This window comes from Heterocephalus glaber, unplaced genomic scaffold, assembly GCF_053883595.1.
Source record: "Heterocephalus glaber isolate CG9 unplaced genomic scaffold, H.glaber_assembly_v1.0 deba00001097, whole genome shotgun sequence".
Classification (NCBI taxonomy): domain Eukaryota; kingdom Metazoa; phylum Chordata; class Mammalia; order Rodentia; family Bathyergidae; genus Heterocephalus; species Heterocephalus glaber.
Window position 1 is genome coordinate 474,942 of NW_028258191.1, and position 24,943 is coordinate 499,884.

At 34.8% G+C, this 24,943-nt stretch overlaps 1 protein-coding gene across 7 annotated transcripts in view; it reads right to left on the bottom strand.

Moving 5' to 3' along the window:
• The window catches only part of Arl5a (ARF like GTPase 5A), a 101,511-nt gene that overhangs the window by 49,337 nt on the left and 27,231 nt on the right, over window positions 1-24,943 (bottom strand). For 3 of the 7 annotated variants that reach the window (XR_015450816.1, XR_015450815.1, XR_015450818.1), the window contains exons 6-8: window positions 23,879-24,195; window positions 21,984-22,050; window positions 7,481-7,583 (exon numbers count right to left, since the gene is read on the bottom strand). Coding sequence is in view for 2 of the 7 variants with exons in the window: in XM_004870028.4 (XP_004870085.1) it covers window positions 24,147-24,195 (49 nt within the window). In the remaining 5 variants the exon portion in view is untranslated. Of the gene's footprint in view, window positions 1-7,480; window positions 7,584-19,754; window positions 24,196-24,943 lie in introns of those variants that run through there. The other 4 variants (XR_015450819.1, XR_015450817.1, XM_004870028.4 and 1 more) reach the window with 2 other exon arrangements.

The window sequence follows — 24,943 nt, forward strand, 5'->3', positions numbered from 1 at the left end:
AAGAATAAAATTTAATACATATAACCAAGTAATTTTAATATCTGGTATAAAAGGCAGTCTTGTACTTCAACAATTCTATTCCTGGTTAACTGTTTGGTGGCATTCCTTTAATACCTTTATTCATATATGAACTTTTCTTTTATATAGATGGACTCATTGATTTATTGATTGGCATTTTTGAGACAGAGTCTTGTGATTTGGTCCAGGCTGGCCTTGAACTCACTATGTAGTCTAGACTGGCCTCAAACTCACAGAAATCTTCCTGCCTTAGCCTCCTGAGGTCTGGAATTATAGGTGTGCACTACCATGCCCAGCTATGTTTATCTTAAAGGACAGAAAATTATTTTGTCTGCATCAAATAACTTAGTGAAGTAATCAAATTATAATAACATATATGAAAACCATATTCACCATGTAAAATGTATAAATCTATGTCACATCTTTAATTAATGTGAGGAGGTTCTTATCTGGAAAAATTAATAAAGTAGTCCATTAAGCTATAAATAAGTGTATTATGAGTCTCATTTTCCAACTATAAAAATAAGTACAGTAATACCTCAGTTCATGAAAGCTCTTGTTTGCAAACAATTCAGTTCACAAATAAAAGCGTTTGGCAAAATTTTGCTTCTGTTTGCAAATAGCATCAGGTGACAAATGACCACAGTCATCTTCCACACACAGACCTAAATGCAGCCATTTCCCCCAAAATCATAAAACAAATTAAGTTTGTAAACCAAGGTATCACTCTAAGTTCTTTTATACTCTGAAAAAAGTTTATATATTCTTAGTACTACTTGACATAAAAAAGTAGATAAACATAAACACAATTATAGTGGGGGACCTCAATACCCCACTACCACAAATAGATCAACTAGCAAAAAATCCACAAACAAATATCAGAGTTGAACAAAACCTTCAAACAAATGGACTTAATAGATTTCTACAGAGTGCACAATTCAATGAAAACAGAATGCACATTATTCTTAGCAGCTCATGGGATATTCTCCAAAATAAACCACATACTAGCCAATAAAGAAAGCTTAAATAAATACCAAAATTTGAGATTATACCATGCATATTATCAGACCATAGTGCAATGAAATTAGAAATCAATGACAAAAAGAAAATACAGAAATTGTGCAAATACCTGGGAACCAAACAATACACTCTCAAATAAATAATGGATTGCAGAAGAAATCAGGAAGAAATAAGACAATTTTTAGAACTAAACAATAATGCTAGCTAGTACAACATAGCAGAACTTATAGGGCACAACGAAAGCAGGCCTAAGGGGGAAGTTTATAGTTGTGAATGCCCATATCACAACAATAGAATGAGCCCAAATAAATAACCTAATGATGCACCTCCAGGTCCTAGGAAAACAAGAACAATCCAAAATTAAAGCTAGTATAAGAAAGAATATTACAAAGACTAGAGCAGAAATCAATGAAATTGAGAGGGGAAAAAAATCAATGTATCAAAGAGTTGAGTCTTTGAAAAAATAAACAAAATAGAAAAACCCTTACCCAATCTAACCAAAAAGAGGAAAGAAAAGATCCAAATCAATACAGTTAGAAATGAAAAAGGTGAAATCACAATGAACACTCCTGAAATCAAAAAGATTATTAACAACTACTTCACAAACCTGTGTACCAATAAATTGGAGAATGCAGAACTGGATACATTTCAAAACACATACGAATTACCAAAACCAAACCAAGAAGATTTAAACACCCTGAAAAATCTAATAATAGGCAATGAAATTGAATAATTAAAAACCTACCAATTAATAAAAGCCCAGGTCCAGATGGATTCACTGATAAATTCTACAAAAAAACCAATATTCCTGTGATATGAGTTAGCTAAAAACCAATATTCTTCTAGCTCTTTAGTGAGATCAAAAGGGAAGGAGTATTTCTCTTTTTTTTAAATTCTTTTATTGGTACATTTTAGGTATACAGTACATTTACATTTCTCATTGGGAACTTGTACCTTTACATGGTGTATCTTGGTTCTTATTTTTTCCCCATTCCCTGTACTCTCTTCCCTATTTACAAAGACTTTTTTTCCATTTTTTCCATTTCTCATAATTTTTCCTTTCTCTTCTTACCTTTCCCCTACCCCTCCCACTTCCCCTAACTCTTTGGACATTTTCTTCCTATTTTCACATTATCAATTGTTCATTTTAATCATTGGTACATTTTAGGCATACAATACAATGACATTCATCATTGGAAATTTGTACCTTTACATAATCTCTCTTGGTTCTTATTTTTCCCCCTTCCCCTGCCCTCCCTTCCACTCCTCCATCCCTCCCTATTTACAAAGACTTTGTTTCCATTTTTCCATTTTCTCATATTAATTCCATTCCCTTCTTTCCTTTCCCCTACCCCTCCTACTTCCCAGGAAGGAGTATTTCTAAAGTCATACTTAGAAGCTACAATTACCTTGATTCCAAAACCAGACAAAGATCCAACTAAAAAGAACTGTAGACAAATCCCTTTAATAAATATAGATGTAAAAATTCTGAACAGGATACTGGCAAACAGGATGCAATGAATCATCAAAAAGATCATACACCACGACCAAGTAGGCTTTATCCCAGAGATGTGAGGATGGTTCAATATATATAAAGCAATAAATGTAATCCATCACATAAACAGAAGCAAGGACAAAAATCACATCATCTCAAAACATGGAGAAAGTCTTTGACAAAATCCAACATCCTTTTATGAAAAAAAATACTGAAGAAGATAGGTATACACTTGATCTTAGCCAAAAGGCCAAGAAGCAATGAAGAAGCTAGGTACAGAAGGATCTTATCTCAATCTGATAAATGTCATTTAAGATACACCTACTGCAAACATCATATTAAGTGGGGAAAAATGGAAAGTTTTCCCTCTACAATCAGGAACAAGACAAGAATGCCCACTATCACCACTCCTGTTCAACACAGCACTGCACTCAAAACATTGGTAAAATCAGTTAGGCAAGGAAAAGAAATAAAAAGGATATGTATAGAAAAGGAAGAAGTCAAATTATCATTATATGCAGATGACAAGATTCTCTACATAGAAGACACAAAAAGTCCAACAAAAGACTCCTTGAATTATCAAATTTAGTAAGGTAGCAAGATACAAAATCAATACAGAAAAATCCATAGTGTTTCTGTATACCAATAATGAACCCACTGAAAAAGAAATTATGGAAAAATACAATTCACAATAGGACCAAGAAAATTTAAATAATCAGGAATTAACATACTAAGGAGGTGAAACACTTCAACAGTGAAAAGTACAGTACTCTAAAAAAGGAAATCAAAAAGAACATCAGAAAATGGAAAGATATCCACTGTTCCTGGATAGGCAGAACCAATATAAGTCGTTAAATGAATTGGTTACTAAATGAGGAATTGTATATAGTATGTACATTACAATATTCAGAACAAAGAAATAGTCAAAGGAAACTCCTGCTGTGGCCTGCATGGCTGAAGAGTCCACAAAGGGAGAACAGTGGAGAATGAAGAAAAGACAGACAAAGAGATACAAAAAGCTGAGGCCAGGTGAAGCCTTCCTCCTGATGGGAGAAAAAGACTGGCTGGCAACTGTAGCATGCTTATTTATAGTGGTAGAGATGGAAGTGTAGGGGAAGGGGAAGGGGCTGGTCTGTAACTGGAACAGAGAGAGTGGTTAATCTCTGTGGGGCTTCACACTTGATAGTTTTATGGGGAACAGATAGGAAGGAAGGCACGTTCTCTTCTTGGCCAGGCCTTACTTCACCATACTGTCTTGTCACCTGTTCTCCTCCCACAGGGCCCTGCCTTGTCCATGAGAGGAAGCAAACAAGATGTGTGTTCCTTGTTCCACGAGTGGCCCTGCCTCATCTGAGGGAGGAGGCGAGTTAGGCCCAGCCATAGTGGCCTACCGCGCAGCGCTCCCAGAAAACTCCAACTTGATGCGTTTGCTTATATTTGCAAAACTCTTACATGCAGTACTGTAATGTATAACAGAACATAAAACTATAGTACTATACTATGCAGTACAATCAGCAAAAATTACAGTACTCTATAAACAAGTTGTATTGTACAAAAAAGACATCAAGTCTCCATAAACAAGATGTACAGAACTGTAAAAAAAAAAAACAGTGCATAAATTTGAGTAGCAGGTCTTAAGTCCAAACAGTCATTAAATCAATAGATCATTAGAGGAGTACCTGCAGTCAAAATGGCCATACTTCCAAAATTGATATACAGATTTACTACAATCCCAATCAAAACTCCAACAGCATTTTTCACAGAAATAGAGAAAACAATCCTAAAGAACAAAAGAAAGCCAGAATAGTAAATATCCTGGATTCAAGAGCACAGTGGTAGGTATAATCCCAGAGTTGCAGTTATATTACAAAGGTACAGTAATAAAAACAGCAAGGTACCAGCACAAAAACAGAAAAGAGGATCAATGAAACAGAACAGAGGATGCAGAAACAACTCCAAGCACATTCAACTGTTTGATCTTTGACATAAGGGCCAAAAACACATATTGATACCTTCTTTAATAAATCATGTTGGGAAAACTGGCTATACACATGCAGAAGATTGCCACGACCTGCACAGCATAGGGTCTGAAGCCTGGAGAGTGGTGGAAGATGAAGAAAAATGAAAAACACCAAGATTATGCTTGAAAGCTGGACCAGGTGGAGCCATAGCCTGTTGGGAGCTAATGGCTGCCTGGAGTCCAGCCTGTTCTTTATTTGTAGTGTAAGACAAACAGGAAAAGATGGCAGGGTAACTAGTGCTATGTGGCCTAGGCTGAATGTCATTGTCTCCTGATTGGGCATGCACAGAAAGGGAACAAGGAAGAAGGACACATAATGTAACTGTCTCCTGGGGCTGTGCCATCCAGGGTCTACAATCCTAGTCAAACGGACTCTGTGTGTTTGACTATCTAGTCTATGGAGGAGAAAGCGACTAGACAGGAGGCAAAGGACCAACTTCAGGCTTGGCCCACAGGAGAAGACTGAATCTAGATCCGTATCTCTCACTATGTACTTAGCTAAGATCAAAACAGATTGAAGAACTAAATGTTAAAACAAAAATACCTAGCCTGCTGGAAAATAAAATAGGTAAAACTCTTGAAGTCATAAACACAGGCAAGGGCTTTCAGAACAGAACCTTGGTTACACAGAAAATAATCACAAGAATCAACAAATGGGATCATATCAAATTAAAAAGTTTTTGCAAAGCAGAATAAACAACCAAAAGAGTGAAAAAGACAACCTACAGAAAGGGAAAATAGGGGGTATAGCTCAGTGGTAGAGCATTTGACTGCAGAATGGGAAAATTTTTTGCCAGCTATTCCTCAGGTTGAGGACTAATATCTAGAATATATAAAGTATACACAAAAAATTATACCCCTCCAAAATAAAAGACTCAATCAAAAGATGGGCAAGTAAAATGAGTAGACACTTCTCAGAAGAAGTAAAAACGGCCAATAAATACATGAACAAATGTTCAACATCTTTGGCCAGTAGAGAAATGCAAATTAAAACACGGAGATTTCATCTTACCCTAGAAAGGATGGCTATCATCAAGAAATCAAATAATAACAAATGCTGGTGAGGATGTGGGGAAAAAATGAACCCTTCTACTTTGTTTATTTGCATATAAACTATGGAAATCAATAATAGTGGGACCAGGGATTTAGCTCAGTGGTGCTGCTGCCTGACTCGTAAGTGCAAGGTTCTGAGTTCAATCTTCGGTAACAGCAACAAAAAAATCATTATAGAGATTTCTCAAAAAACTAATTGCATACCCATGTTTTATAGCAGCACAATTCATAATAGCTAAATCTTGGAAACAGCATATATGGCCATTAATAGATGAATGAATAAAGAAAATGTGATATTTACATATAATGAAGTACAATACCACTCTGCCATAAAGAAAGATAAACTCGAGTCATTTGAAGGAAAGTGGATGCACCTTGACATCATAATTTTAAGTGAAATAAATCAGACACACAAGCTTAAATAGCCAATGGTTTCTCTTATATGAGAAACTCAAATTATAAATAAACAGCAAAATAAAGATGAAAATAGGAAGTAGAGAGATAGATCTTTCCCATATAGGAAGAGGATCAAGAGATGGAGGGAGGGGAAAAAGAAGGGAGGAAAAGGGGGAAAAAAGGAATTAAGATGTGTTATGTACATCTACCAAGGCCACTCAAGGAATATAAACATTATGCTCTGCAAACATGTGCTCATAAAATAGAGACAAAAAACAAAATAACACAGATTGAAATGAAGTCAAAATATTAATACCACTTATTTATATAAGAACATTAAACATTTTAAATTTCTCATCTCTATCTTTAGTAAATACACTGTTTATTTTCTTTTAGAAAATTGGCTAATACAAAGATGTGAATAAATTTAAAAATAAATGCAGTGTTTAAATTTAGTAAAAATTTAATTTTACTTAAACTATTGAATTTAAGTTAAAAGCTAGTTTAATCTAAGGTAGAGCACCTTAATAATCTGATTTCACTTGGTTTCAGAGTTGTCATTAGTCAAACTGTCTCCCTTAAAATAGAAACCACACATTAAAAAAAAACTGACACTTCTCAAAAAACAGGCAAAAAAATGGGAAGTTTTAACCAAACTGGCTGAGTTAAACTAAAATTAGGGTTTTCTTCCCCTTACTATGGATCGAACGTAGGACATTTGCCCTGAGGCTCATCCCAGCCCTTTTAGATTTTTTATTTTGAGACAAAGTCTTGCTGAGTTCCTGAGTTACCCAGGTGGCTCAAAGTTGGGATCCTCCCTTTTCAACATCCCACAGTGCTGGGATGATGGGCATATAACACCACACCCAGCTTTAAAATTAGTTTTTAAAAACAGCATTAATAGAGTATACAGAGCACTAAACTAGATGGCTCAGTTTGTATCTATTTAGCAACACAACGGAGAACATGTCAACTAATCTCTTTGCTTCAATTTTCTCTTTTGTTTAATGTAAAACTTCTTATTCACCACAGTTCCCAGGACTATAAAATGAAAGACGCTATAATCAATTTGCAAGTTACTGGACTGTAGGGAAGGCAACAAAGGAGAAACACACTAGCTGACCTGCAGGCCCAATTCCTAGCCAACAGTGTTTTGATTTCTTTTTTCTTTTGAGACAGGGTCTCACGACGTAGATCAGGCTGGCCTTGAACCCACTCTGTAGCCCAGGTTGGCCTCAAACTTAAGGTGGTCTTTCTGCTTCAGCCTCCTGAGTGCTGGTATTGCAGGCATGAGCCACCATGCCCGGCTGTCTCTTAGCCAACAAAGTGATTTCAAAAACATTTAAGAATGAAAAAGCTACTAAGACACCTTGTTTTTTCCTCATTACATCTATCTAGTAATAAGACAATTCCAGGCATATAGTACTTACAACATTTCATAATAATTGCATGCTAAATATAAATAAAAATGGCAATACCTCAAAGCTTACATTCCATAAATGTATTCACTGATGTCACCAGTGTATACCATGTTGAATGGAATAGACTGTCTTCCAGAGCCTTGCAGTCCTGAGCAGCCAGCTGAAAACAAACAACAATTCTGTGATATGGCAACAGAGAAGGATGTGCTGAATGATCTTCCATATCAGGCCAGGCTGTCAAAAGTGACTGTCAAGCTCAGTTTTTAAGGATATGGTGAAGATTGCCATGTGGGACAAGAGGAAAGGCCTTCTCAGTGGAGGAAAACAGAAGGGATCAAGCCATGGGACTGAGAAAGAGAACATGTTTAGGACACATTTTATTGTAATTTAATAGCCTGTATTTAGTTTTTTAAAGAAAATTTTTAAAAGATGATTATCAAAATGTATCTGAGGGGGCTGGGGATTTAGCTCAGTGGTGCCATGCCTGCCTGCAAGTGCAAGGGCCTGGTACCATACAAACAAACAACAACAACAACAACAACAACAAAATATACATATATCTGATATGTAGCCATAAAAAGGGTAAGTTCCAGGAATGTTTAGTAGCTTGTTGAGAGTACGGTGGGCATAATATTCATATGGTATAATGCTAATCAAATTACAGTACTGAATTTACCAGTGACATAATTTCAGACTTACGATTTTTCTTGGCACTATATTCCATTTACAGTTAATTTTCTAAAAAAATCAGGTAGAATAAAACTAATTTACAGTTCTCCAATTTTATTCTTATCTGGAGGCATATCTTTCCAATAAATGTAAAATAGTAGAACCTTTTATACAGCATACAGGCAGTTAAAATTTTTTCCAGAGAAAAGACCAAGGACTCAGAAATTCCTGGGAATCTTCTTGGGAATAATACCCCATTATATCAATCTGGCTCAACCAATAACCTGCCATTTCTGATGAACTTTTTAAAAAAAGTTTTATTGGTGATCATTCTTTTTGTCACTGTCTTGTGTTATCACCTGAAATGTAAAACTGAGTAGTCAAAACTCTAAGACAAAATTCTAGACTCATAACTTTCAATTGAGTCACAATTATGTGGACTGAGCAACCTCTTTAATCAGCTTTCCTGTTTCTGGGACAAAATACCTGATACCTGCAATGTAGGGGAAAAAAGGTTTATTTGGGTTTACAATTTCAGAGGTTTCAGTCCACGGTTAGCTGGCTTCAACATCATGGCAAAAGGTCAAGGTGGAAGAAAACCACTCAACTCAAGGCAGACAGGAAGCAAAGAGCAAGGACAGAAGCATCAGAGATGGGCCATGGGTCCAATATAATCTCCAACATCATGCCCCCCATGATCCACTTCCTCCAACCAGGCCCCACTTCCTATTAGCCCTTTCAGCCATGAAGGCCTCTCATCAGTGGGTTGGCCTACTGCTGAGTAGTGCCCTCACAATCCATATCCTCAGCAGTCACTTAATCCACTCAAGCTAAAAATCAAGATTAACCAGCACAAACCAGTTCAATTTCTTAATCAGATGAACATAACATTGCCATTTTACCATTTGTGTCACTGAGGTAAAGAGCAGGCAAAAATGTTGGTTATCCTTTTGCCAATTTGATAAAGAGGCTTGTGGGTTTTCTTCTATTAGCAATAATTGATTTTCACCAAACTTATTCACATGACTATGAGTTCATTTTTCTTTTTTAACAGAAAAATAAAAATGTACTTATTTACAGGGTACCATGGGATATTCTGATACATGCATATATTGTACAATGTTCAAATTGGGATAAGCATATGAATCCACTCATTTACATTTTGTGGTAAAAATAGTCAAAAATCCTTTCTTTTACTTGTTTGGAGATACACATACACTATATTATGATCATCTGTAGTCACCCTACTGTGCAGCAGAGCAGCAGAACTTACTTCTTTTACCTAACCACACCTGAGCACACACACACTCACCAGCATTCCCACTCCACAGTCCCACCCTTTCTTCCCGGCCCCTCGTAACCATCACTCTCAATTTCTATGGGATCAGCTCTTTAGGATTCCACGAATGAGATCATACGGTTTCTTTCTAGCACTGGCTCACTTCATTTAACATAATGATCCCCAGTTGCTTCCATGTTGTCACAAATGATAGGGTGTGTGTGTGTGTGTGTCTGAACAGTGTTCCATTGTGTATGCATACACCACATTTTCTTTACCACATTCATCAAGTGACAGACAGCTCAGTTGTTCTCATTTCTTGGCTACCACAAACAGTGCTGCAATACACATGAAGGTGTGGAGGCCTCTTCAAAATACTGATTTCATTTCCTTTGGATATAGACCCAGTTTTGGGATTGCAGAATCATATGGAAGTTTATTTTTTATTTTTTTGATTAAAAGCTCCATATCATTTTTCATGACTATACAAATTACATTCTCATGGTATTTTGCCAAGTGCCACTTCCAGATAACACTGAGCAATTAAAATCCACCCCATAATGTGTAGATTAGTTCACATCATGCCGTTGTACTTATTCTTTCTGTTACTGTTTTTATTCTACTGTCATTCTAGATAGCAAGCTCAAAACTGCTTTATGCCTCCTTCCTCTTTTTTGCTCCTCATATCTAGTTTCTATAATTCCTAACCTGCCCATATCAGCCCTAGAATAATTTTTATTCTTTTTAAAAAAGAGGATTTTTAATGATAATTTTGGTTGACACATTATTGTTATATAGAGCCACCTCTCAGTATCTGCAGGGGATTGGTTCTAGGGCCTCCTATGGGTACCCACAGATATTCTAGCCAGTGAATACAATAGCTTGGCATTTACAATTAACTGATGCCCATCTTCTTTATTTTAAATAATCTCTATTCTTAGGATATCTCATATAATGAAAATGCCACATAAATTGTTATTATCCTATATTGTCTATGGAATGACATGAAAAAAATGCATACAATTTTTTCCTGAATATCTTTGTTAGTTGGTTGACTCCATGGATGCAGAACCTATAGACATTGAGGGTCACTTGCATTCATGGGGCATGATTTGATGTTTTGACATAGTATAATAATTATCAATAATGCCCTGTTTGACTCTATTTCGTAAAAGTTATATGATCACTTTATCCATATCCATTACACGCCAAGCTTTATCATCTTGCCAACATAATGATTTTATTTTCATTTTCTGATCTGTTCTTGCTGCACATGCCTTGTTTCTAGTCATTTTCTCTTTCATCAGGACTACTGTAACAATCTATAAATGTTATTTTCTCCAGTTCCTTCTCTCTTTTTTTTTTGGTAGCAGGGATTGAACTTGGGACCTTGCGCTTGTGAGACAGGCGCCGGAACCACTAAGCTAAATCCCCGGCCCTCCATCTTTACACATTAATTTTCATGTTAAAAGGCTTGCCATAAAATTATTACTCCTCAGCCCCTAAACCTTCAATGGCTTTCCAATGGTCACTCTTACTACTATAATCACTCTAATTTTTAAAGCCTTTTGAATCTTGACACATCATTGTTTCTACCTAACCTCTAGTACAACTCATCTGAATTACCATTTTAAATTTCAGGTATACCTTTTATCTAACTTTGTGATTTATAACAAGGACAATCAAATGTTAGACATTATTAGCAATTCAAATATTAGTTTTAACACACCACCCTGAAGAGAATCCATGCAGAGCATCCTGAGATTTAGCAGTCAAACCATTTTAAAAGGCTATTATCATTTGAAATTCATTTCCTGTGAGCATTTGGTCACTACTACATAGACCAAAAGAACCTAGCCCACAAACACTAATTATCTAAAACAAAATACATAAAATCAGATGTAGAAGATGATGTGACCATAAGTATATGTTCCTTCTAATGACAAATTTTTGTCTTCATTAAATGTCACTGCTTTCAAAGCAAATAATGTCAAATCATAGAATATGCATATAACTAAAATTTTATGGATATAACTAATTTTGTCTGATTTCTTTATATAGATTCCAAAAAATACAACTAATGAAATAGATTGTATTGCTAAAAAGGTTCTGAATAATGATGTTGACGTCTCACAGCGTTGAAAATGTGCACACAGCTATTCCTACAGTAGTGGTAGATGTGTGGTTATAACCCTGGTTATCTTACAGGCCAGTGTTTGGTTATTATACCACCCTGCTTGACTGTTTGTACTGCTGGAATATCTTTGTTTTTCTCACTGAATTTTGCTTGTACTTTAAGAAAAATAATCACCCAACTGGAGATATCTATGCTCATGAATCCTTCAAAAGCAGTAAAATATAAAAGAAAAAGCTAAACAAGTGATCTCTTTATAGCTGCAGTAACTGATGTATAACTGCAGTTGTAAATGGTTTTGTGCCACTAAATCAATTTTTACTAAACATCTTGACCTCTAGACTCAGAGCTGTATCTCATTTACTTATAAACACCTTTCAAAGTTTCCTTACCACCTCATTAATCTGACTCCTTAAAAGTAACAGAAATGATTCAACACTGTTTTCCAATTTCACTGTAATGTGCTCAATATGGACTATGAGGGATATGCAAAAGCATGAAGAATCAGAAAAAACTCAACTATAATGCTGTTGCCTACAATAAATCCTAATCATATTGTAATATATTTTCTTCCTTTTTTCTATGCTCCTTTTCAAGCATAAGTGAGGTCATCCAATGTGTAAAAGTTTGTACTTTATTTCCCTTTCACATGTCACAATCATAAATCACTATTCATGCTATTAAAATTCCTACAAAAATTTTAATAGTATGTTTCATCATATAACTATTCCTTGACTATCTTGGACCTTGATGGATGGACATCAACCATTTTAATGACTTAACATAGAATTTCCAACACTTATTTTTATCTTTCAACTATATTTAATAGATAGCTTAAGTAGGGTATTGAAAAACAAGGTAAATTTTTAATGAATAAAGAAAATGCAGTACATACATCCTCAAAGATTGAAAATCCAATCATGTCCTCTTTATTAATCTTCTCACATTAACTGTAAAGTTTATAGAGGGAACAAATAGAAAGTCATTGTAATCCCCTCAAAAAATATAAAAATAAGCTTACAATCATTAGCTATGTTATTTTCTATCTTTCCCACAAAAACTTTTGAACAAGAGGCACAAACCATAGAGATTGATAAATCCAACTAAAATTTCATATACATCTGAGATCAGTTTCAAGTCCAGGTCCCTAAACTACAGGAACCAAGCCACACAGCAGGAAGTTGAGTGGTATGTCATAGCTTCATTTGCATTTATAGCTCCCATTACTGGAATTACTATGTGAGCTCCACCTCCTGTCAGATCAACAGCTGCATTAGATTCTCATAGGAGCAAAATCCTACTGTAAACTACAAATCTGAAGTATATAGATTATGCACTCCTTATGAAAAATCTAATGCTTGATTATGTGAGGTGGAGCTCAGGCAGTGATGCTAACACTGGGGAGCAGCTGCAAATACAGATTAACATTAGCAGAGAGGTTTGACTGCACAGAGACCATAATAAATTAATTGCATGCAGACCCTATTAGTGAGTGGCAAGTGACAAGCTGCTTCTGGTGACAGGCTTTATAGTGGCAAGTGAGTTGATGCACTTTAATTACACAGCTGCATCTGGTGGCAGACTTTAAATCAGAATCTGATACTTGTTTTAGTCTGCACATGATCTGCCCAGTTTTTATTTACCACTTCCATCTGCACCTCTTTCTCACATTGTACATTAGTCTGAGTCATACTTTTTAGTAAGCCCAAAATTTAACCCTAGCCAAAATGAGTAAAAAACAAACAACACTGGAGAGTTTTGAAGAGGGGCCCAATTATGAGACATTAGAAAACTCTGACTGCCAACAAAAAGAAAGCTGCTTTTAAAAGAAAATACCAGGAGTCCTACGTAGAGTTCATTGCAACAGATAATTCACATTCTTCAAGCCTGCTTTATAAGATGGGATGACCAGCTACCCAATAAAGCCGTGAGACCTTCCAAACTGCTTCACCACAGAGACCAACCCTGCGTTCAAAGACACGGATTTGGAGTCTTTTTATAAAGGAAAAAAAATGAACACAAAGAATAGAAGCAATTATTGAAGGTCATCACTTCATTTTAATGTGTCAACGTGTCTGCACTGACAAAAATCTCTATTAACTGGCTAAAGTTCTACTATTGGTGAAGAATTGATCCTGCTTGCTTCTAAGGACATTTGTTGTGCATTTTTAGAAAAGGCTGCAGTCCAAAAGGTGCCACAAGTTCCTCTGTTAACTAATACCATAACTAGGTGAACTGATGAAACAGAAAAGGAAACTGAGGCACAATTGTTAGAGAGGATTAATGAATCACCATGGTACACAATCCAGGTTGATCAGTCTACCAGTGCTGACAGGTAACAATGCTTGATTTTGTGATATATTTTTCAGGAGGATGAACATCAGGCTATGTTACATACACTTTTGTTGCCAACCAACACCACAGCTACAGAACTATGCAAGTCTGAATGATTACATATGAGGAAAACTGAATCGGTAATTGTGTCAGTATATGCATGGAAAGAGTAGCTGCTACCACTGGATGGCTTTCTAGTTTCACTACTCAGGTCAAAGAGATCACTTCTGAATATGACTTTATGTTACTCACTGTGTCACCCATAGAGATATGCTGGCTAGCCAAGAAATGTCAACTGAAATTCTTTTGCAGGATGTCATTAAAATTATCAACCACATCAAAGCACACACCCTTAACTCACGTGTATTTGCACAGCTCTGTGAGAAGATGGACACAGAGCATACACATTCTTTCTTATACACAGAAGTGAGATTGCTTACTAAAGGTAAATTGTCGGTTTGTTTTTTGGCTACAAAAGACGCTCTGGAGATGTCTCTCAGAAAAAGTCACTACTGGAAATACATTTGTGTTACAGAATGGTTCACAAAACTTGCTTGTGTGATACATTCAACCTGTTCAACAAATTCAATCAATCACTTCAGGAGAGAACAACTGTTTTCAATCAACATATAATGTGGCTGCATTCAAAGCCAACCTGGAATTATGAAGGTGATGAGTGAACAATGGGATTTTTGACATGTTTCAAACATTATCAGAGGTTGTGAAAGAGACTGAATTAGGGCCTTCCTTCTCCTAGCTGGTGCATGCTCACCTATCTCAGTTTTCAAGAGTTTGAGGATTACTTCCCAACCACAAAAAAAGCTTAGAACTGGGGAAGAAATGGACTCTGACCCATTTATGAATAAACCAGGAGATTAGGCTCTGTGCTAGAAAAGGATTAACTGCTTGAGATCACAAATGATAGTGGCCTTAAAAGTACGTTTGACACAACTTCAAATCTCCGTATGTTCTGGATTGAAGTCAAGGTGGAATATCTTGAGATTGCCACGAAAACACCGAAGAGCCTCCTTTTATCTCCAACATCCTATTTTTGTGAAGCAGGGTTTTCTACAGCAACAGCAACAAAAATGAGATCATGGAGTAGACTGAACACATGCAACACACGCAACACACCTTTGGTGTTACTTTCTTCCATCACCCTAAATGGGACCATCTAGTTGCAGGAAAAATTTAGGGTTCTGATTTTGCGTTATGATGGTATATAGTAATTTCATTATATATTATAAGGCAATAATAGAAATAAAGGGCATAATAAGCACAACATGCTTAAGTGATCCTAAAAGCACCCCCACCTCTTTCCTGGAAAAACTGTATTCCATGAATCTGACCCCTAGTGCTAAAAAGGTTGAGATCACAGATTCAGAGGATAACCTTACTTTTAGAAAGTCAAAATACCATGTGGCAGAAAATTAGTATTCCTTAAAAGAACTTTCATAAAACCAGTAGCAAAAAATACAGAGGTAGAAAATTTATACTAATAATAAATATGACCAAAAATCTATGATGATATTCCAACTCAAGTAATAACCAAGTAATGTAAATGTCAAAAGGGAGGTAGCTGGGCGTGGGGACACACACCTGTAACCCCAGAACTGTGGGAGGCAGATGCAGGAGGATCTTGAGCTCAAACTCAGCCTGGGCAACTTAGCAAAATTCTATCGCAAAATAAAAAATGGGCTGGGATGTAGGTCAGTGCAAAAGTCCTGGGTTCGATCCTATTACACCCACAGAGGGAGTTACTACTTTTTACCCAAGATCGTCTAATATGTAAAGGAATGGAACAGGTGTTGCTTGACATAAAAATGTGTACCTGAAACTTACAAGTTTATTATTCATCAAACACAATTTTCTTACAAGAAATGTTGAATCAGGGAAAAAGAGTACAACTTGCACTATAAATGTGAGCTCCCCATAAAGCAAAGAACCTGTACTAGAAAAGTAAAAGGACTGGCATTTAGGGCTGTTAATTGTAGAGTGACACTTTGGTGGAAATCATCATGAGAATAAAAGGTGGAGATTATTCTCAATATTAAAAAACTTCAGCTGGGGGATTCTTTTCTAGGTTTCTTCTTTTATCCCTCCAAAATGAGCCAATGATCAGCACCGTGTAATACAAGTGTGTTAACAAGTAAACCGCACACAGATCAAAGGCTAAAGATCACTGAATATATCAGTGCTTTCACCTTTCACTTGAGAGGAAGCTCTGTACTGCCCTTCACTGGGAGGATTGCTGAACACACACCATGACCTGAAAACACCCAAATTGAGTGGTGGTGGCTTTTTCTGATCAGATTAATGTAATATAAAGTATCTTAAAATAGAGATAGTCATGTATATCGACTTTGGGATTACACTTGAGCAACAGGTCACCAATGCCTTTTTAAAAGTCTATATATACACTTTGACACTCCAATTTAACTTGTGAGAAGTCATTCTATGAAAAACAAATTCAAGTATAAATTAAATATTGTTTAATGGTGAGAAATAAGGAATAGTTTAATGTACATCAACAGAATAGTGGTTGTAACATATCCAAACACAAAAATATCTATTAAAATAATGTTTTGTATGTAAAAGACGTTCACAAAAGTGTTTATGCTGTGCAAAACTTAAGAGCATACAAAACCATATAAAGTGCTGGTACTGGTTTTCTTAGGGTATGGGACAATGGATGGTTTTAATGAGTTTTTGGATCGTGCTTTGTTGGTTTTCACTTTAAAAAAGTATTTCTTATATAATTTTTTTACATCAATAAACACATTAAAAAGATCACTATAAATTTAAGGGACAAACTATTAGAAAATCTGCAAAAACATTTATCATATTTAAGTTATTAATAAAAAACACCAGGATTCTAATAAAACAAAAAGAACAATTAAGGGGAAATTAAAACATGGAGAAAAATAGCTTGAATAACTAAGTGCAAAGTAATACGCATATTTATCCTATTAAGTTGGAAAGTTTTTTAAAAAAATACATACTAGTGAAAATACGGAATAGGTATTCTTAAACTCCATCATATCATTTAATCCAGTACTTTCAATTCTGGGATTCTAGCCAATAGGAATAATCCTAAGCATTAAGTAGAAGTTCATCACAACATCCCTGGTAATAATATAAGAAATATAGTAGAATATTATTGTGATCTACATACAATTGGACTGTTTCAAAAAGACTTCAAGATGAACATCCTTCTTGATATAAAATGATTTGCCAGAATATAAGGAATGTAGGAATGGAACAACTGGTCACCTGAGCATTCCAATTCATGGAATCCCTAAGGGATTCCATCAGTCAAAGAGAACTCATTCAAAAGGAGCATGAGGCTACTTTAATGTGAATTCACTTCATGGGACAAAACTTATTTACTAGTAAAAAGGGGAAATTCCAGATATGAAAACTGAAGAAAAGACATAAAAACAGCAATAAGATGACAGCCCCCACCCCCGCTAAAAGAGCTGGTGAACCATTTACTATTTCAAGGTTGCAAACACTAGGTTAGATGGAGAGCCACAGATTTCAAATAAATAAAATTTGTATATCTGCCTGCCACTACTTGGTTCTTTTAGGCCATTTTAAAGAAAGTCCTATGTCTATTACAAAAACTAATGTGAAAAACATGGTCACCTTGAATCCCTAAATAGATATGAACTGATAAACACAACACCTAGGGTCATTGCCCTTGTGGTGCTAATGATCTAGTGAAGAGGAGAAAGACAATATTCAAGTATGCATATGTCTGGGGACGACTCCCTTCTCATTTTTTTCCTTTCCTTGCTGTTTACTATCATTCATGCTCATGAATGTTAAGACTCATTTTAAATGACTGAATTTTTCTCACATTTTAAAACAAATCAATCACACTGGTCATTTGTTCTCAGACTCATTTCCATTTCTAACACTGAGAAGTAAAAGAAAGACAGCTCTCTATTAACCAAGTTCTACAGAAGGGTGTCAGAGAACCCCTTATGTCAGTATCTGTCATCTGCATAATGCAGTTGTCATACCTTTTCAACTGCCATGACAGATCCTAGCCCTACTACCAATGAATCTGTACATTTAAGAGAATAAACCAGAATAAAAACACTGACAACACAGAGGTGTGAATAAGTTATAATTAATCCTTTCTAAAAAGAAAAGGTAAAAGTAACAGTACATCATAGAGTAACAATTTAACTTAGCTTTTTCCTCTTTTCCCTCAAAGCATAAAGCAGAGACAATATACCAAGTTCACATGCAACTTAAAAAAATTTAATATACATATTGAACATGGAAATTCAGTAGTAATTTTATCACCCCCCTGCAAACTACTTTGACTTATTCTTCAATTTCATAATCAATATGCTTTTCCTGCTTACTGGTCACCTGGCCAATACATTTCTGGAGCTTGACAGTTCAGTTAATTATGGACACAAGGACATTGGTACAAGTGTAACGAAGCAGTGCATCTACAATAGTTGATTACATTCCTTACCAATGAAGAGGTTCCTCCTCCAATCTACCCACTCCCTCCCTTTCTTAAAATAAATAAATATCCCACAGCCATCCAGGAAATTGTCTTATCAAGAAGGCCCTGAAACATTATTTTCCTAGATACCTAGCACGTTAGCAGAGGAAACACAAAAGCACCAAATCACCCCAACATCTTCAATTTCAGGAATATTCCTTACGTGTGAAATTTCTTTAGCATACAGAGAAACACAAGTTCACAAAACAGAAGACAAAATATCTCCCTCTTCTTGCATACTCAGCTTGAGTGAAACTTTTCATTATATTGGAAATTTTAATAAAACCAACCTAAAAGGTTTCAAAACTTTTCCCCATTTATCAATACTGTTTACATAGACCTCATTTTGGTGATAGCTGTGGTGGAGGGTTTATATAAAGAAACTGGTTGGAATACATTTTTATCTAAGCATCTCTAGGAAAATATGATAAATAAGATTAATAGCTAAAGAACTTATAATAAAATTAACGCAATTAGTAAAATATATTTTATGTATAAATTAAAATGATTAGCATACATTTTTCTTAACTCTAGCAACAAAAAGAAGCCTCATTACACATAGCTGCCACCTCAGTGCTATACCTTGGACATTAACCTAAAAAGTATCTTTAAAAGTGCTTTGCAGGTATTACCCTGTCTCATGGAAACTTGGACATACTATGAGAAAAAGCTACTCCAATCTGACTAGTTTCAAGAAAAATAATGAGCGCAATTCTGTATATCATTAATGTAAGAAGTTTGGGGAAGGGAACAGTACACATTATGACAATTTAAAAGTCATACACACATTTTGCTTTCCATGGAAGATGATTTGCAATATGAACACAATGTAACTGTACCTCACTGGAAATACAGCCAAGCCTTGTCCTAGAATTTACAATTATACTCTATGGTCAGTTTTTTAAAAAAAATAATTGAACTATATGAGAAATGTAGTAAGATTTGATCAAATATTTTAGTACACAGATACAAATAAACAGGAGGGTTTGGCACATACGTATACACAAATAAAATGGCTCAAGATCTAAATGATAATAACACTCAAAATTATTAACCACTATGAGAATGCAAAGGCTACTCTTATGCAAGCAGCAAATGTTTACTAAAGGTTTTTAAATATGGAGTATAATTTTCTCTAAAAATTATTTTTAAAAAGAGTTAAATTTTCTAGTCTCTGCCTAATACAGTGGGTCCCCAGTGCTAGGATCATGAAATATTTTTATCAGAAAAGAGAGAAAATGGCTTTGCTAGCGCTTATTTATACTGATTTGTTGAGGATTAGATGGGTATTTTATAATCTCAAGCCTTTTTATTCAAATGAAGCACAAATTCAGACTTAGAAACCCTCAGTTCTGTGTCATCAGTAAAACAAGCACATACAATACCATAGAAAACATATATAATTTATTAGATGGACTTAAAAATCAACACAAATCAATTTCAGGCACTTCTTGGAATACAGACTATGGCAATTTTCTACCAGAGATCAGCACATCTAGCAGGCAATAACATAAAATTTTAAGCTTTAGTTTTTAGAACAATACACAAGGGCTGGACAAGTGTAAAAAATACTGCATAAGCAATCCAACAGCATCCTGTTACATTTCTTCACATCCTCACCACACCATTCATTCTAAGGGTAAATCAAAGAAGTCAGGTTTTAGCATGCAAAGTGCTAAATTCTAGCTTTTCATTACTCCACTATCATGGTCTTAAAATTATTATAGATTCTTTGATATAGTTTTACTTTTAAGTGGAGCTTTAAAGACATTTTTTGTAATGTATCTGCATCTAAAAAGTCAATGCATGAATCTGATTATTTTGATGTCTTTTAAAGCCTATTTCAATAGGTTTATTTTGTAAAAAATAAGCTTATTACTAATTCCTTTAGAATCTAATATTGGCATTTGTTCTTTCAGTAAATATGAAGGGGAAAATGGAATAGAGCAATGGATTAAGGAAGTCTTTAGGTTATAAACACCACACACAGATTCCATTCGGCATTTTTTTTTTCCAACTTAACCTGACTGAACTATTATCTCTAAATCAACCCTTCTTGGTAAAGGGCAGGTAACATACATATAACAAACTCCAAGCCTAATTAGTAAGTAGCTCAAGTAGCTGGGAGAGTTTAGGTATTTCCTTTATCCTTCTGAATCCACTTCTCAGAATATAAAGTTAAAATTAAGAAGCTTCAAAATGTTAAAGACATTATTAATTTATAGGATTCAACTAACTACTGGCAGCGTACACTGTATATACCACAATCTGGTCTCCTGATCAACTCAATCTAGTCTTCTGGCAATGCCCTCTAATAAGCAAAGTCCAAACCAGTAAATCAAGCTTGTGATGGGTGCATAGTTAGGAACCAGAGAAGCTCTGCAGAAAGTAGTGGCTGGAGAATAGGTTACAGAAAAAGTTTAGCATATTTTTAGGACAGAGAAAAAGTAAGTTCACTAATGATGAATGAACATACAGGAGAATGAGGATAGCTAAGCTACATGAAAGTCGATCCTTTCGCAAGAAGCTCCACATTATATGTGAAGAATGGGAGAGTCCAAAGTCAAGTCATGGGAAGAAACTTTATCTTTACTCAGCCTTAAAAATGGGACTGATGCCAGGATACAAATGGGCAGTTGAGAAAAGACCCCGAAGTTCAGTCTATGATGTGCTGCTATCCCTTATATACAAAGTAAAGCAGCGTACAGATGCATTCTAAAAAATGCCTGCAAATTAGAAAGTTGTCTATAGTTTTCTATTTACACTAATATAAACAGATTTTGAGGTTGTCTGTACTGTTTCTACTTGCTGTGGTTACAGCAAGAAATGTAAAGTGCCTGTAAGAAAGGGGACAACAGAGTCCCATGTCTCGGCATCTTAATACTATATACTCAAATAAGATGAAAACATCTCAGGGGCCTCACACTTTTCTTTCCTTAAGCTCCCCGCCGTGACTCTGTTACTATCTAATACACACTTCTTAAAAGGCTAGAAAACAGAAGCTCTTATTCCCTTTACTTTATGCCATACCTCTAGAAAATATATTCACCACCTGCATTAAAAATGCCAACCAGCAGTGCTAAAGCACATTTTTATACATAAGGTAAAATGTCATATAAGAAAATGAATATCCAAGCCCTGCTGCCCCAACATACTTGTCTCCAGTGCATTTTTTTGCCCATCATGAAGGCCAAGATGTTCTGCAAAGATAAAGAAAACTAAAACTTTCAAACAGAACCCTCAATATAATGTGAAAGATCTATTTTATAAATGCTATTACAGCAAAATTAAATATATTCAGATGCTTTAGCATATGGTAATTTTAACCAAATTAAGTTATATGACTTTCAAAATTAGTATCAAAACAGGATATTTAAATCCAGCCACATGTACAGAGGTATAAATTTTTGTTCTTTTCAAAGCTGAGCACAATTATACTAAATGAGATGTTTGTTTACACCCAAAAGTAGCATATTAGAAACTCACAAGCATTCTCCTTTGCTTAATTCCACTTATGTTACATATAAATTGCCAATATGACTGTTCATGAGGCTTTATATTTTATTTGGAAATAATACTGTTAAAATGATTTTGGTATTTTCCTACATGAACTTACATTGTTTTTTCCCAGCTGTAATCTTGGTTTTATGTACACAGCTACCATCTTATTTTTGATGTATACCCTAGAAGGGTAGAAAAACCAACCAAAGTCATGTTTTGTAAATGTGGTATAAGATTTCATGCATTCTCATGGTATGATGTCAATAATCAACTATACTAAACCAACTGTAACAATGTAGTACATGCTTTAAATATCCAAGAATACACTGCAGACAATATCTCAGTGGTAAGGGAATGTGCTGGTATCACACTGGACTCATGTGGTAGCAATTCAGGAGACTAAACACATTATTATTCAAATTAAAACATAAAAATAATAAAAGGTATAGATTTTCAGGTCTACTTTACAGAATGTTTGTGAGGAAATTACAAAATAGACCGGTTTTAAAGGAATTTTTAATACACAACAAGTAATTTCTTGTAGTGATGTGAAAAAGTTCAAGAACATATGAACAAAGCTTAGTACTTTAAGATTTACTGTTGTAAAAGCATGATAAATATTAAATGTTTTATCTGCATTTGAACATTAAAGCAAATATAAAACACAAATATCCAACCTTAATACTGGTCTTCCATGTCTAATTTGGATTTAAGATATTGAGTAATTTATATTTTATAGAAACTTTCAAAGTTTCATCAATGCTTTTATTGTATGTAGTAATACTCTTTACCAAAACCTTCACTGAAATTTAAAAAGCTGGTGTTGAGTAGTTATTTTTCTTGAATATTCTCTAACATGCCATTTTTAATTAACCTTCAAAATTTCAGAGCATGAAAGATACACGAATACCCAAAAATATGTTTTAACACAAGTTAATTTTGCTTATAATTATAACAGAAACACCTTTAAAGACAGTAAAAGACAAACCAAAAAACCCTACACAAATATAAAAGGTGTTTTGGGTCAAGTTATTTCCTAGTACAAATAATATACCATGTCAATTTCTCAATCAAATTCACAAAAGCATTAAAAAATGCACTTTACAATTGTTAAGCAATGCGTTTATGTGGTTGAGGAAGATCTAAGAAAACTTCCAGAACCAAAATCTCTAACTGCTCCAACTCCTGAAATAAGAGATTCCCAAGTTAAGAAATTACCAATACTGCCTGGAAAGTATGCCTTACTCCTACTCTCTAATTCACTTTAACTGCTTGGCATATAATTTAGTACCTTAAAAGACTTTAGCTAAATAGTTCAATAGTTTTAGAATGTTACCTCTCTGGATAGACATGTTTCACATAATAGTTTTCAATGAAGAAGAAATCACTGGATAGTTTTAATCACAATTTATGACCAACTGATTAATGGATTAACAATTTATTCAGCAATTTAGAAATCAACAAAAGGAATAAATGTGGCAACTCTTCACTGTGCAAGTTGGTCCATTAGTAATACCAAGCCAAGAATCTGACAGTCTACTCGACTGGGTTATGTTTTCATGTGTGCTATTATGCAACAAAAAATAGGTATACTACGTCAAGCTTTTGGACTTCTTTCGCTTTTTTTTTTGAAGAGCAGATCAATGATTAGGGCGGTTGGTTAGCACAATACAGATAACACAGGAGAAAAGTACAAAACGGCACTTTAACACCGGTGCCAGTACTTGTCTCATTAGGGTAACGACTCAGGATATTAATTTTTGTTATCTGCTTTTCTTAGGACATACGTCAAAGCCATTAACTTGAACTTCAGGTATATACACAATACATACACAGCCTTAAGGAAAATACTTTTTGTAAGTAACATTACATTTCAAAATATTGGAAATAGTATGTGCTGATTTGAATTTTCACTTAATGGAACAAGAAGAGAACATTTAACTAGGGAGGGTTACACTGACAATAAAGCTCTTGAAAGTTCAAAATGTCTTCCTCTCCCTTTGTACTTACCACAGGCTCTCCAATGTCCTGAGAGGATTTATTATGAGAAAAATATTGATCACAGCTTTAATAACATACTTTGGAAGGAACTAATGAGAAAGCAAATTGGAAGGTGAAACTTCATCCTTGTTTTCAAATAAGTGGTCTTAATTTTTCTTCTTTAGAAAAAGTTTAAATCAGTTTATTATAAATATATCTAAACCATTAATTTTTGCAGCTTTCAGGTAAAGTCCAGCACTTTGCTTTCACAAAGTCTATGAGAAGAGGTCAGTAGAGATCATCTAATCTTAAGTCGTGACATCATCCATTCAAGCCCTTGGCATAATCTACAAAAAAAAAAAAAATCATTTGATTAAATTGAGAATTAAAAAGCTATGGACTGCAAACTAAAACAATGTTTTGCATTTACTTGAAAAACAAAACTATAATAATAAGTAATATTCAAAGCTGGTTCTATTGCAATGAAGCCATACCTTCATACACAGAACATCCATGCCTTTCGTTTGGATATATCTCTGGGGCCTAGACCACTGTCTGACATTACATGACAAATGTCCAGAGAACAATCTGGCAATATGTTAAAAATATAAAAAATATCAATACTATGCATCCACTTTTCTAAATCTAGATGTGTCAAAAATTAGAGTGAAAAAGATTTAAGACTGTTCCTAAAGTACTTTTAAGAGAAAAAACCAGAATTTTAATGTCTACAAATAGAGAAAAAATGAACAAATTATGGGATATTCATATTATGAACTATTAAAACCTTTCTTTTAAAAACATTTTGATGTGAAAAATGCTCACAACTATCAATGAAGTAAAAAAGATGGGATATTAAATATAAAGTTAACAAAGTATACATACATGTATATTAGAAATGAATATAAAAAATATGAAGGCAACGACAGCTCACATCATTAGCACAAATTATCACTGAACAATGGGTAAATGAACTAATTTGAAATATAGAAAGGGCTGGGTATATGGTTGCACATGCCTATAATCCCAGCTACTTGGGAGGATGAGGCAGGAGACTCTCAACTCAAGGCCAGCCTGGGCAATATATAGTAAGAC